Below are 12,563 nucleotides of genomic sequence, written 5' to 3'. Positions count from 1 at the left end.
GCTTTTGGGAATGTTCACTCAGTACGCTGCAACTCGATATGTATCTCAAGCTAAGCTTTTTGGTTTCGGGTTTGGACAGATAGATTTGTTTTGTTCTTTGTTTATTATGTGAACCAGATATGGATGAACTCTTTTGATCAGGAACCATGGCTAAGACAATGCTGGTGGAAGCTCTATTAAGAATAAAAACAAATTTTATGGGCAAATAATATCAAATCATTATCTCCATTTGTGTTTTTATTTAGAAAGACCAGTTTGAGTTTTTGGCAACGATAGTATACATAACTTACACATTGAATCCACAAGACGAGCACATAACAGCAAAAGAGTTTCTTGCTTATATATATTGTACAGACAAGATCTCAATTAAAAAACGTATGTGCATATATTAAACCAGTCCTCGTGCTTCCTATTTTACCTCTCTTCCTTTCTAGGAGCATTAGGGTTACCCATCATGTCCATCATCATTTTCTCAGGTGAATCTTCCCAATTCGTAAATGTCTTCAAGTCGATCTGCAGATAAAACAAAGGTGTCAAATTTGGAAACCTTTGTGCATTCGATGTTATGCTCTTTTTGTGTTATTCTTTGTTTACCTTTCGACGTTGGTTGGTGAAAAGCTCTTCTCTTTTCTGGTATGTTTGTTGAATTTCCCTAGCCTTACTTCCACCTAATCCCCATGCTTCAATATCTAAAACCAAAGCCTCTACTGGTAAATAACCCTGCAGAATTAAATATTTAGCAAGAGATGTTATTCAGATACAAGAGAGCACAAAACTTGACCAGCATTGAGATTTGGTTTTCTGGAATCAAGATGCTTGAGGTTTACCTGGTTTGGGAAAAGAGAGCCTGACTGGTAAGTTTTATCAACTGCATGATGACGGACTGTGATTTTAGCAAAGTCTTCATCAATGAAAACTCTCTCGTTTCCAAGAGTTCCACCGAATCCAATTCCAACAGGTTTAGGGTGTGCATCGTAAACTCCACCAGCGGGATGCAGATGGCTATACGCAAAGTTTTTCTCCTTGCCTGAAGATTAACACAATAGTATGAAAGACTGGACTAATGGAAAATCGAGTGAGCTAAAGAAAATTTCGATTAGTGAAGTACCAGAAGATGAGAATGAGTGAAAGACCGGGCTTATGGAGAACAAGTTCCCTGAGCTTCCATAAAATGCATCTTTGTTTTCAAAACCTTGCTGCAAGATTGCACCAATGACCCATTTCCTCTCGCTTGAAGTACCCTTGTGTTCGACTTCACAGCTTGCAGAAATTATCACTAGTATCGGAGCATGATACCCTTCAACATTGGACCACAGTCGATTCATGCCTTTCCCGTGATAGTATGAGCTGAAAGAGAAACAAACATAACATAAATACATTGTAGAGACAGAATGTTCAAAAAACAAGTTGATGTACACAAGAATGGCAATTTTAAATCACATGAAAGACACATGAAAGATAAACAAGTTGCTCAGAAGTAAGGTAGTGAGGGCTACCGGTATAGAAGATTATTTGTTTCATTGTCATTGCAGGGAAAGCATGAGCTCAAAATCTCCTCGCTTATTGTACTTTTGCTCGTCAAAGAAATCGCCCATGCCCTTCCACATGTTAGAAGTGTGTTTTCACTTGTCTTGGGCGCAGAATCATCTACAGCAGTAGACTTTGAAGGTCCAGATCCATCCTGCAAATTCATCAATCCAAACTTCACATCTCTCACCTTTCTTTTAGAACTTCAATACCATTTTATACATAACCAGAAAAGTAAAGAGAGAATACCTTAACATTTTGAAGTCTCGAATTACAAAAGTGAGAAAGGCACTCAGTGAGGCTAGGAACTGTTGTCAAAGCCCACGTTAGGAATTTCCCAATAGGAAGTTCGAGTTCTAATCCAGAAACATCAGTCTCCCAAACATCCAAACTGTTTCCAGATTCAGATTCAATGCAAGACACAAGTGCTGATAGAACCAGATGACTTATATCCGGAAGAAACAAAGACCCTTTCATTTCAGCAGCTTTAGAAGTCCGACCATCCCACGACATTGTCCAACACAACCAAAGAAACACAAGCAACTCTGAACTCGAAATCGACCCGCTAATCTTACAATCAGATTCATCAGATTCAAACTCAAGCTTTGGAGAAAAGCCTGCATTTTTAGCTGTCACATAGTAAACTCTCAACAAAGTGTTGAAAGACATCGAAGATGACATCCTCCCACAGCATTTGACATAACCACTAGCAAACTCAACCCAACTCAATCCTTCTTTGTCAGGTACGAAGAACAAATCTACTAAAGACGATCCTAAACACTCCAACAATCTGGGAAACGAGTCTGGAACTTTTTGCCCTCCTTCAGAAGTAATTGAATCGTAGCTCAAACCAAAACTTTTCTACAAGAAGAGAAAAACCAAAAACTGTTCTCAGATTCAAGTAAAGATCCAATTTTTAGAACCCTAAGTTAGACCATTCACGATTCAATTACAAACCCACGAAATAATATACCTTGAAGGATTGAAAAGGAACTGTATTGGTTTGAGAATGGACGAGCTTTGAGAAGGAACGTTGAAGCAGAGGAAGAGCTCCGGTTGAAGCGGCGAGGCTTTCGATTTCTCGTTTCTCAGATGATTCTTTGTTGTCTGTTGAAGATGAAGCACCCATAGTGGTGATGAAGATGATCGGAGAAGATTCAAAAATCCGAAATTGGAAAGACCACAAAAGAGATTTTTAGAAATTGGAGTCCATGATTGATTGGTCTATAAGAAACAAAGAGACATTTTTGAACAGTTCCATAGAGATATTTCACGATTCGCCTCGCCACGTATGTTGGTCCGGTTCCGGTTCGGGAAAATCAGAACCGGACCTGATTAATTTAAACCGAATTCTCCAATTGAATTTTGGATGATAGAGGTTAATTTTAGGATTTTTTTTTTATAATAGTTAGGATGATTTTCAAAACTTCAATTACTTGAACTTATCTTATAATACACAAATCATTTAGGCATTAAAATTTGACCGCATAATTTTTTTTTTCATAATTTAAATTGCACTAGAATAATTAAAATAGAAACAAAAAAGTAACTTCAAATGAAAAGTTATAAACGGAGTAACCGATTTTGCAAAAAAAGAAAATTATATATGGACAAATTTTCAAGATTATAACCGAGTGATCTCCTATCTAATTATCTTTTAATTCAGCTTCTTCTCTATTTGAGGAATGTGGTTTTGCAAATGGGCCGATTTCAAGATTCTATACTAGACAAAATATTTGAATCCGATAAAAACAAGTTGGAATTAAACCGACTTAATTAAGAAAAACCAAGCGGAATCGAAATCATAAAGACTCATACATGTCTTTAACATTTCGTAGTTTCCTGAACTAAAGTAAATCCGAAAAGATATCCAAAGTACCCAAAATATAATTAAATAATTTAAAATACTAGTTATATTTTGTTATAGTTATATATTTAAATGTATTAATTTTTAATAAAAAAATAGTCGGAAAAATCGAAATCAGCATGAATTCATAGTACTATGCGAGATAGAACTTCAATAAATATAAGTCACAACCGGCCATATGTATGTTTTATGAAGCTACAAACGATCTGAAAAAAGGTCACTTTACATATATCTATAACTAAAAAAAATGTTTAATCAAGACCAAATATAAAATTGGATATGTTTAACAAAAACACTAAAGTTCTAACTTCTAAAACATCATATATAGATCAAGGTTCTAAACAGGCCTGTTTCTAGGGGGTGGCAAAGGCCAAAGGGGCAAAAGCCAATGGCTCGAATAAATTTTAGTTAAAAAAAAATTGACACTATATTATATTATAAAAATTCACAACAAAGAGATCAGTTCATTACAAGGATAAATGATCTATCTCCAGCTCAGTCTAATAGTTAGTTAGTAATCATCGATATTTGAATTGTTCCAAGTCTTTGTAAACTGTCATGCATTGATTTTGATAGGAAAATAACATCTCCATTGACAAAAACAATATATATATATATATATATATATATATATATATAGATATTTAAGAAATATGAATGCTGTCATAAAGGCTTATGGATTTTATAGAAAACGATCTCTATTTTGGTATGTCACTATTCTGTTACAAAATTTCAATCTATTTTAATTGCAGAAAAAAATCATATGGACCAAAACAACGATAGTTTGTTCGTCAGCATGAGTTATGGCCGCTACATATTCCAAAATTTCAAACAGATCTTATTACTAGCAAAACTGGGATAACTAACTGAGTGAAAAATTATTTGAGACTTTGTCATACACAGTCATGATCATACATATTACTAACCACTGGCTTAGTTTTTTTATTCTTCTATTGCAACACATGAACTGTGAAGACGGGTCTTTTGGTTGATCAAATTAAGAGTGCGTTAAACCATGCATTTTTCTGGTTTTTCTTAATCTACAAACACGAATCAAACAAAGGAATTGGGAACCATGGGGAGGAAGCTTGTTCAAAACCCTTATTCAAAATTAAAATTCAAATCGAGCTGCATTCGGAGATCCCACCCTATTGTCTAGTAACCCGACCCTGATCGAACCAAACTTCTTTTACCAAATCGAACTGAAAAGATTCGACATCATTCTTCCATTTCCAGATTACTAGAAAATTCGAACTATTTAAACGGAATCAATCATATTCATATAGCTTATGTTCAAAACCTTATAATCATTAATAAAAAAAAACTATACTGTTTTGTTTTTTTTGGTTTGTTTTGTTATAAGACTTAATATGTTCCGGTCAATACATCAATCTCATACGATGGATCAGGATCAGTGGACTTTTGTTAAATAGTGAATGTTCAATGTGTTTGAATATCTTAACACTTTATTCGTTTAACCAGTCCAAAGTCGCTACATTATTCTAAAATGAAAACCTCATGCACTTGCTAGTACGATTTTTTTCTTAATAAAGAATAAGAGTTGAATCAAAGTATATCTACTACAAAAAGAATATTTTATACTCACATTCAAAATACAATGATTAGACAATTAATTAAATAATCGATTTTAACAGAAACGTACAAAAGGGAAAAAAACAAACCAAACATGGTTATGCAGTCGTCAACGCGCGGAGCCAGCTCATGACCATTACAAAACGCGCTTTTCAGTTTTTTGATATATCCAAATGACCTCAACACTGTAGCCGATTTGGATGACTTCAATGTCACCCTTTGACTTCTCAATACCTCTATAAAGTTACTCACGTTCCCGTATCACTTCCCATGCATCTCCTAAGCAAACGCTATCTACTATCTCAAAACACTTCAAATCTTGTCTTAAAAAGGAACAAAAAATGGGTTTGGTCCGATCACTTTGTTCATTCATAGTCTTCCTTAGTTGTCTCATCGCAGTTTATGGTCAAAGTACGAGGATCGGGTTCTACTCGACAACGTGCCCCAATGCCGAGACGATTGTTCGGACCACGGTGACATCTCACTTTGGTTCTGATCCACGGATTGCACCCGGGTTATTGAGAATGCATTTCCATGATTGCTTCGTTCAAGGTTGTGATGGTTCGGTGCTTTTAGCGGGACCTAACTCTGAAAGAACCGCTGGTGCAAACACTAACCTCCGTGGTTTCGAGGTCATTGACGATGCCAAGACGCAGCTCGAGGTGGCATGTCCTGGTGTTGTCTCTTGTGCTGATATTTTAACATTAGCGGCTCGTGACTCCGTCGCCCTCGTAAGTAAATTAATATACTAATACAAATATGAAATATAAATATCATAACATAATTTGTCTACATATTCCAAAAAAGAAAGATTTTTTTTTTAAAAAAAAATGTTTCGTAAAATTAGATTTTTAGACTTCTATGCAACATTAAGTTTATATGGTTACCTACTTACCTCTATAATTTGTATTGGTAAAAAAAAAAAATCCGAAAATGTTAACGATTGTGTATGGATGCATATAGACGCAAGGACAACGCTGGGAAGTCCCAACGGGACGTAGAGATGGACGAGTTTCCTTGGCAACGAACGTTAACAATCTCCCTTCTCCAAGTGACCCCCTCGCCATTCAGCAGAGGAAATTTTCCGCTTTTCGCCTCACCACTCGCGATCTAGTCGCTCTTGTTGGTAAGTAACTTTACAAACATTACAGTTTAGAAATCAAAATAGACCCAATATAGTAGTTTCGATCGATGGAGTCTCCTATTGTACGATATTTTACTAAAAATAGAATAGACCCAATACAGTAGTTTGGAACGATGGAGTCTCCTTATAATGTATAGGAGATGTAGGAGTGTTTAATCAAGGTTTCTCTTATAGGATTGGTTTTTTTTTTTTGGTTTTAAGAAAATGATACAAAATATGTAATATCTCCCTTTAACAGCATATGTTTATTTTTTATTTTTTTTCAATTATATATAATTGGTATTAATCTGACTATGAATATATATATGATTTTACAGGAGGACACACGATAGGAACAGCTGCATGTGGGTTCTTCACGAACAGAATATTCAACTCGACCGGAAACACAGCAGATCCAACCATGGACCAAACATTTGTACCAACACTTCAAAGACTTTGTCCCCAAAACGGAGACGGATCAGCTCGTGTGGATCTTGACAATGGAAGTGGAAACACATTTGACACATCCTTCTTCAACAATCTCAGCCGTGGTAGAGGAATTCTTCAATCCGATCACGTTCTTTGGACTAATCCCACTACAAAATCCATAGTGCAAGAGTTCATGGCTTCAAGCAGCAACTTCAATGTTCAGTTCGCGAGGTCAATGGTTAAGATGAGTAATATTGGTGTGAAGACAGGGAGAAGTGGAGAAATTCGTAGGGTTTGCTCTGCTGTTAATTAATCATTGATTAAGGTTTTTATGGCTAATTTATTTGAATGTTTGATTTGTTAAGAGTTTGACTTTATTTTTTGTAAAATATTTAAACCGATTGATTAGAAAGGAATGAGAGAACCCAAAAAAGTGGGTTGCTCATATTTGTATCCCATTTCAATCTGTTTGATTTGGTGGAATAAATAAAGTTTTAGTTTCATATTTTCATCTACATTGATCAAGAAATCGAAAAAGAAAACCACACACTAAAGAAAAGAAAGAAAGCTGCTTAATGTTTTGATTCCATGATCCGCTCATTCAAAAACCCATTGATTCTCCTTACGAACCTCTTCTTCTTCCTCAGGTGTCAAATCATTCTTAATGTTGAAGTGTGCACGAATCTGGTCTGGAGTTTTGCCCTTGATCATATCAGCAACAGTTTGGCACGTCAGGTCAAGCAAGCTTGCGATGTTTAGGTAGTTCGCAGCAAGAATGAGATCAAAGATCGTGGATTGATCTGTTTCCATGAACTCCTTATCCCAGGTCTTGAGTTCCTCCTCGGAGATTGGGTTAGCGTCATCGACGTGGTGCTTCTTACAGTACTCCATCACTAGGGCTAGAGTCTTGCTCGTCACGTTAGCAAGGGGGATCTCGGTACTGGCGCAATCGTCCTCAACCATATGCGCTAAGGTCTGCGATTGGATCACGACCTCCTCTTCCACCTCGAACGACTGACCGTCGGAGCTCTTCAACATGATCATCTTCTTCGTCGACATAGTTTGTTCCTTGTTGGTTGAGATCTTTTCTCTTTGTGAAAGCGAATTTGATGAGAAAAAGTTTTAAGAATTGAGAGAGCGATTGAATTCTTAGGTGATGAAGTTGTGAACGCCGTATTTATAACCCCTAAGAGTCGGTTAAATCAACCATTCCTTTTTTGAGATGGAAATAGTTTCTTTTAACAAATAAATAAAAAGGCAAATAACTCCTTTTCAGAAAAGGTAATTTCACTGGAGTAAACCGAGACAAACCGGGTCAATTCTAATTTACCTACACATATCATTGTAACACTACACTAGTTTTATCCAAAAATAAAATAAAATAACCACTACACTAGTCATAATTATGACATAATTCTACTATGTCTTAAAATTTAAGGTAAGAGGAAAAGGCACCTTCAAGAGTTTGAAGTCAATGAGAAGGAAGAACATGTAAAAATTTCGAAATAAACAACAAGACTATGGTGTAACAAGACTCATGATCATTTGGTTCAACAAAGTTTCCATATGATTCCAGTTCAGAGCTATAAGGATATAAAGGTAAATCATAACACAAAACAATAGATAAGAAACGAAACAGAGTAACAACAGTTACATTGTGACCCAATAACACTTCAAGGTCTTATTATGATGAACCAGTACAAACACAGGCTCTGCAGTAATATATAGAGATTCAAACAAACACAACACCAACGTCGAAATAAATTATGTAGAAAGATATGTGACTTAGCTCTTTATTTAGTAGATATTTGAAGCTAAGCAAACACACTTTCTCATCACACCCTCCAGCAAAGAAGGGGTTTAATCATCGTCTTCATCACGACGTCTCTGGTGGTGATGCTTGTGACGGTGCTTCTTCTTCTCCTCATCATCATCAGAGTCATTGCCACCCTGCAAATTGTGTACAGAGATGATTAGGTTAAGCAACTACTGCATCCTTTCTACTACTTTTCAATACACAGTGACATAGAGTTAATGATGCCCACTGCTGTGAACAACCATAAAAACGGATAAGAGATGTTATGTATCTAAGACCAGCAAGTTATCCAAATCCATTCCAATACTGAACCAGCAAAATTCAAATGGAATCCTAGAACTAGTTTTCTAATCAAGCAAACTCAAGCAAATCTATTTCAGAATGTGAAACAGAGATATAATTGTTAACATGTATCCCAACAGTGACTGTAAACAGAGTTCTTTAAAATGGGTGTTCATAGATGGCTAGATCATCAATGGAACATGAACCATCCAATATGGAGATAACTCTACTACACTATGATTAACAAAGGATTGAACAAATCAAAACTTATATTCCACACAATCTAGAGTCACACTATGCACAATTCCACTAAACGAAATGATATAGTCACACTATGTACAATTCCACTTAACGAAATGATTCATTTCTTCGACTTACATATTTCTTGCGACCATAGCTCCCTTCCTCATCACCAGAACCAGAACGGTCCCTGCGCTGCTCATCATCATCATCGTCATTGCGACGGCCATAGCTAGGCTTCCTGTAACTCCCTTCTTCCTGATCCTCAGACCTTCCATAGCTAGGCTTCCTGTAACTCCCTTCCTCCTGATCCTCTGATCTTCCATAGCTAGGCTTAATGTAACTCTCCACCTGGTCCTCAGACCTCCCATAACTGGGTTTCCTGTAACTCCCTTCCTCTTGATCCTCAGATCTTCCATAGCTAGGCTTCCTGTAACCTTCCTCTCCTTCCTCAGATCTTCCATAGCTAGGCTTCCTGTAACTTCCTTCTTCCTGATCTTCAGATCTTCCATAGCTAGGCTTCCTGTAACTCCCTTCCTCTTGTTCCTCAGATCTTCCATAGCTAGGCTTCCTGTAACTTCCTTCTTCCTGATCCTCAGATCTTCCATAGCTAGGCTTCCTGTAACCTTCCTCTTGTTCCTCAGACCTACCATAGCTAGGCTTACGCTCATACTCAGACTCCGATCTGCCACCATAACCAGATCCAAGCCCCGATTCAGGTCTCCTTCCATACTCAACCTCAGTTCTTCCACCACCAGATCCATACTCCGATCCAGTCTCCGTTCTACCACCATAACTCTGCTCAGGTTTCCGACCATACTCCGTCTCCGTTTCACCACCATATCCAGATTCAGGCCTCCTACCATACTCACTCTCCGTCTGACCACCGTAACCGGATCCAGATCCATAACTAGGATTAGGTCTCTCACCTTGAACATGACCGCCACCACTTGAATCGGGTCGGAATGCGGGTCGTGGCTTGGGTCGAGAATAGCTACTGTACTCTGTGTTAAGAGCTTCATCTCCGTAAGCAGAAGGCTCATGGATCTGAGTGAATTCAGGTCTCTCGTATTCGTCATCGTCATCGACGCCAGAGGAGAGAGGGTAACAAGTCTCATCGGAAGGTGGAATCGGACGGCCGTAGATCACGGTGATGTCGTAACCACCACTGTACGGCGTTGGATCAAACTCATCGAAATCGTCGACGTCGTTCTCATCTCTTGTGTAGTACGGCATCGTTTTAGAAGCTTCTCTCTGTGTTTTTTTCTTTTTTCCCTTGGATGATCCAAGTTGGATCTGATAAAATTGACGAAATGAGAAATTTTATACGCTGAGGAAGAAGAAGAGTTTGAAAATACGCTGCGTTTTGAATTAATATTTGTGGATCCTCTTTCTAATTACGTGGGTCACATTTTCCTGCTGTTTACATGGAGACCACTACGATTCGGGTAAGCTGTGCCACGTGCCTTTATCTTAATTAGAAATTTGATTGTACCGGTTGCCAACTGATCGAACCGGGAACCAAACCGGTTACAACAAGTAATGATTTATAAGAAATTAAATGGTTTATGATTTTGGGAAAGAAAAAAGACAAATTTTATAAGTAACCGACAAATTTTTCTCTTTTCAATGTTGAGTTTAAACTTATGGTTTATTTTGTAGATTTTAATTTCCATTTGAGTTTTTAAGGCTTGAAAATCTTATACTATATATATATTTTAACTATTGTGATAACCTTATTTTTCCTTTAGGAAAAAGAAATTTATCATTTTAAAAAATAAATCTCTTAGCTTTAATAGTCATTTATACATATCAACTACGTAGTAATCCGTGCTATGGCACGAGACAAAATATTTTCATATTAATTTTGAATAAGTAAAATGAGTAAAAATTATATTAACCTTGGTGCTATAGCACATGTGCGTTATTTTCATGTATTTTTTTTTTAAATAAACCTAAACGTATTTACTTTAGAATGGAAAACATGTCCCGTCCCATCCCATCCCCTCACGTCCCAACCTATCCCCTCTTGTCCCGTCTTAACCCATCTCATCCCATCCTGTCTCGTCTCGTCTCGTTCCGTATCCATCTGAATTTTTTTTCTTATATTCGTTCTCTTTTAAATAATTACTCATTAGACAATATTTATTAAAAGAGATTAAGTAAGAATTTAGACGGGATACCAGAATTCTCCGTTGAATATTTTTTTATTAGTTAGTTGATTTTTTTTTTTTTGCTAAGAATATAAATATTTCAGTAAAATGAAAACAGTTCAGGTTTACAATCGAAGATTATAAACCTATACAAATGATCCCATGGCAAAAAAAAAGTAAAAACATGGAAGCATAAATTGTAGTACACAAATTTCGGTCCATCCACTCGACCAAAGCGTTGAAACTGAAGGAGTTAGATGAAGCGATGACGATTTTGAAGTTCTTCCTAGATAAGTAGTTGAAGTAGAAGGTTGACTGCAACTTGAAAACACCAAATTGTGATCGACTCTTACCACTAGAAGCCTTTCACTGGAGGTCCAAGGATGGACCGTCAACGGCAGAAACTCAAAGTCCTCGATCGACTCGTCAATCAAATCCATGAACTTTCCCAAAATGGAACCTCACGAACCGAATCCTGCGAACGATGTGAGCTCCCTCTACCAAGTTCATTCCCCGAAGTCGGCTAGCGCAAAGCATAATTTAAGCTATTCATAACCACATCGAACACCATCGGTCTTACTAGCTCCTCTAGAGTACAAATCAAAAAACAACCAAAGGCGAGAACTCATTGCAATATTAACTTCAACTCAAAACAACCGCACTAGTTAGACACATTCAAAACCAGGCCTTGAAGCATAATCAACAAGCTAATAAATACTTGTGACGTCAACAAATGAGACAGCAATTTAGCCACCACCGGAAGCTATACCATCACCAAAATTCAACACCACCGTAGCTACCAAAGTCATAATCTGAGAACCGAGACGATGCCATACACTTGACGCTTCAAACATGGTCACCCTCTTACAAAAACAGAAAGCTGTCCTCTAGCAGAAAATGCAAACATAAAGATCTCATCCTGAAGGCAAGCTAAATCATCAAAGTTAGAGATCAGATTGAAGTCCTGAGGCAGCGGTGCCCTGAAACCTATCTGAAGGAGGGAAGCAAGAGAAATCAATGAAGACCATTTGATGCCATTAGCTCCGACAGACGAGACGACCCACACGGAGGGGACAGGGGCAACTAACGTCAGGAACAATGCCGTCAATCAGCAAATCCCATCGGAGATAAGCCCAACCACCAGAAATTGCAAGTCGACACGGCCGATTTCCAAGAAGAGACTTGAAAATTGAGAAACCCAAAGAGACGAAGAAGCCACGCCGCAACAACGCGGAGCAGAGCTTGAATCCGTCGTAGGATTTGCGAAGGAGGAGGAGTAGATCTGAAAACAGATCCTCGCTGGTCGAAGTCGTGAGACGCAAATGAAAGCGCTGGATCTCCGTCGAAACTCAAGCCGTCGACTAGCAAAGAGAGTCAAACGGAGGAGCGCCGTCAACACCAAGAGGTGGCCGTCACACACAGCGAAACTACTCAACTTCACCGCGAGCTTCAGGGCACTTCAGAGGCTTGTCGATTCACACAAGTGCCAGAACCTGAGCTGAAAAGAAAAACGTGGTGGCCCTCTCACAGCGC

General features: G+C 37.8%; 3 protein-coding genes and 1 pseudogene across 3 annotated transcripts; 1 reads left to right on the top strand and 3 right to left on the bottom strand.

Annotated features, from left to right (window-relative positions):
• LOC104724310 lies at window positions 207-2,750 on the bottom strand. The gene is made up of 7 exons (XM_010442772.2): window positions 2,501-2,750; window positions 1,777-2,388; window positions 1,497-1,681; window positions 1,109-1,347; window positions 828-1,027; window positions 595-720; window positions 207-513 (listed from the first exon to the last, which is right to left on the bottom strand). The coding sequence occupies exons 1-7, from the start codon at window positions 2,654-2,656 to the stop codon at window positions 415-417; spliced, it is 1,617 nt and encodes a 538-aa protein (XP_010441074.1). The 5' UTR covers window positions 2,657-2,750; the 3' UTR covers window positions 207-414.
• LOC104724309 (peroxidase 62) lies at window positions 5,250-7,044 on the top strand. Its single transcript, XM_010442771.1, has 3 exons — window positions 5,250-5,718; window positions 5,951-6,113; window positions 6,449-7,044. Exons 1-3 carry the CDS (start codon window positions 5,329-5,331, stop codon window positions 6,850-6,852), a joined length of 957 nt encoding a protein of 318 aa, XP_010441073.1. The 5' UTR covers window positions 5,250-5,328; the 3' UTR covers window positions 6,853-7,044.
• On the bottom strand, window positions 7,122-7,706 carry LOC104724308 (SKP1-like protein 11). Its single transcript, XM_010442770.1, has one exon. It carries the CDS (start codon window positions 7,596-7,598, stop codon window positions 7,137-7,139), a length of 462 nt encoding a protein of 153 aa, XP_010441072.1. The 5' UTR covers window positions 7,599-7,706; the 3' UTR covers window positions 7,122-7,136.
• On the bottom strand, window positions 8,134-10,174 carry LOC104724307 (annotated as a pseudogene).

Source organism: Camelina sativa, chromosome 11 (genome assembly GCF_000633955.1).
Source record: "Camelina sativa cultivar DH55 chromosome 11, Cs, whole genome shotgun sequence".
Classification (NCBI taxonomy): Eukaryota; Viridiplantae; Streptophyta; class Magnoliopsida; order Brassicales; family Brassicaceae; genus Camelina; species Camelina sativa.
The sequence above is the reverse complement of the archived record's forward strand: the minus strand, read 5'-3'. Positions and strand labels throughout refer to the sequence as shown.

Coding starts and splice junctions, on each gene's coding strand:
- LOC104724310 (XM_010442772.2), bottom strand. CDS start 2,656: ATGGGTGCTTCATCTTCAACAGACAACAAAGAATCATCTGAGAAACGA. Junction 2,389..2,500: donor TTCCTTTTCAATCCTTCAAG/GTATATTATTTC, acceptor CTCTTCTTGTAG/AAAAGTTTTGGTTTGAGCTA. Junction 1,682..1,776: donor CGAGACTTCAAAATGTTAAG/GTATTCTCTCTT, acceptor ATGAATTTGCAG/GATGGATCTGGACCTTCAAA.
- LOC104724309 (XM_010442771.1), top strand. CDS start 5,329: ATGGGTTTGGTCCGATCACTTTGTTCATTCATAGTCTTCCTTAGTTGT. Junction 5,719..5,950: donor CTCGTGACTCCGTCGCCCTC/GTAAGTAAATTA, acceptor GGATGCATATAG/ACGCAAGGACAACGCTGGGA. Junction 6,114..6,448: donor CGATCTAGTCGCTCTTGTTG/GTAAGTAACTTT, acceptor ATGATTTTACAG/GAGGACACACGATAGGAACA.
- LOC104724308 (XM_010442770.1), bottom strand. CDS start 7,598: ATGTCGACGAAGAAGATGATCATGTTGAAGAGCTCCGACGGTCAGTCG.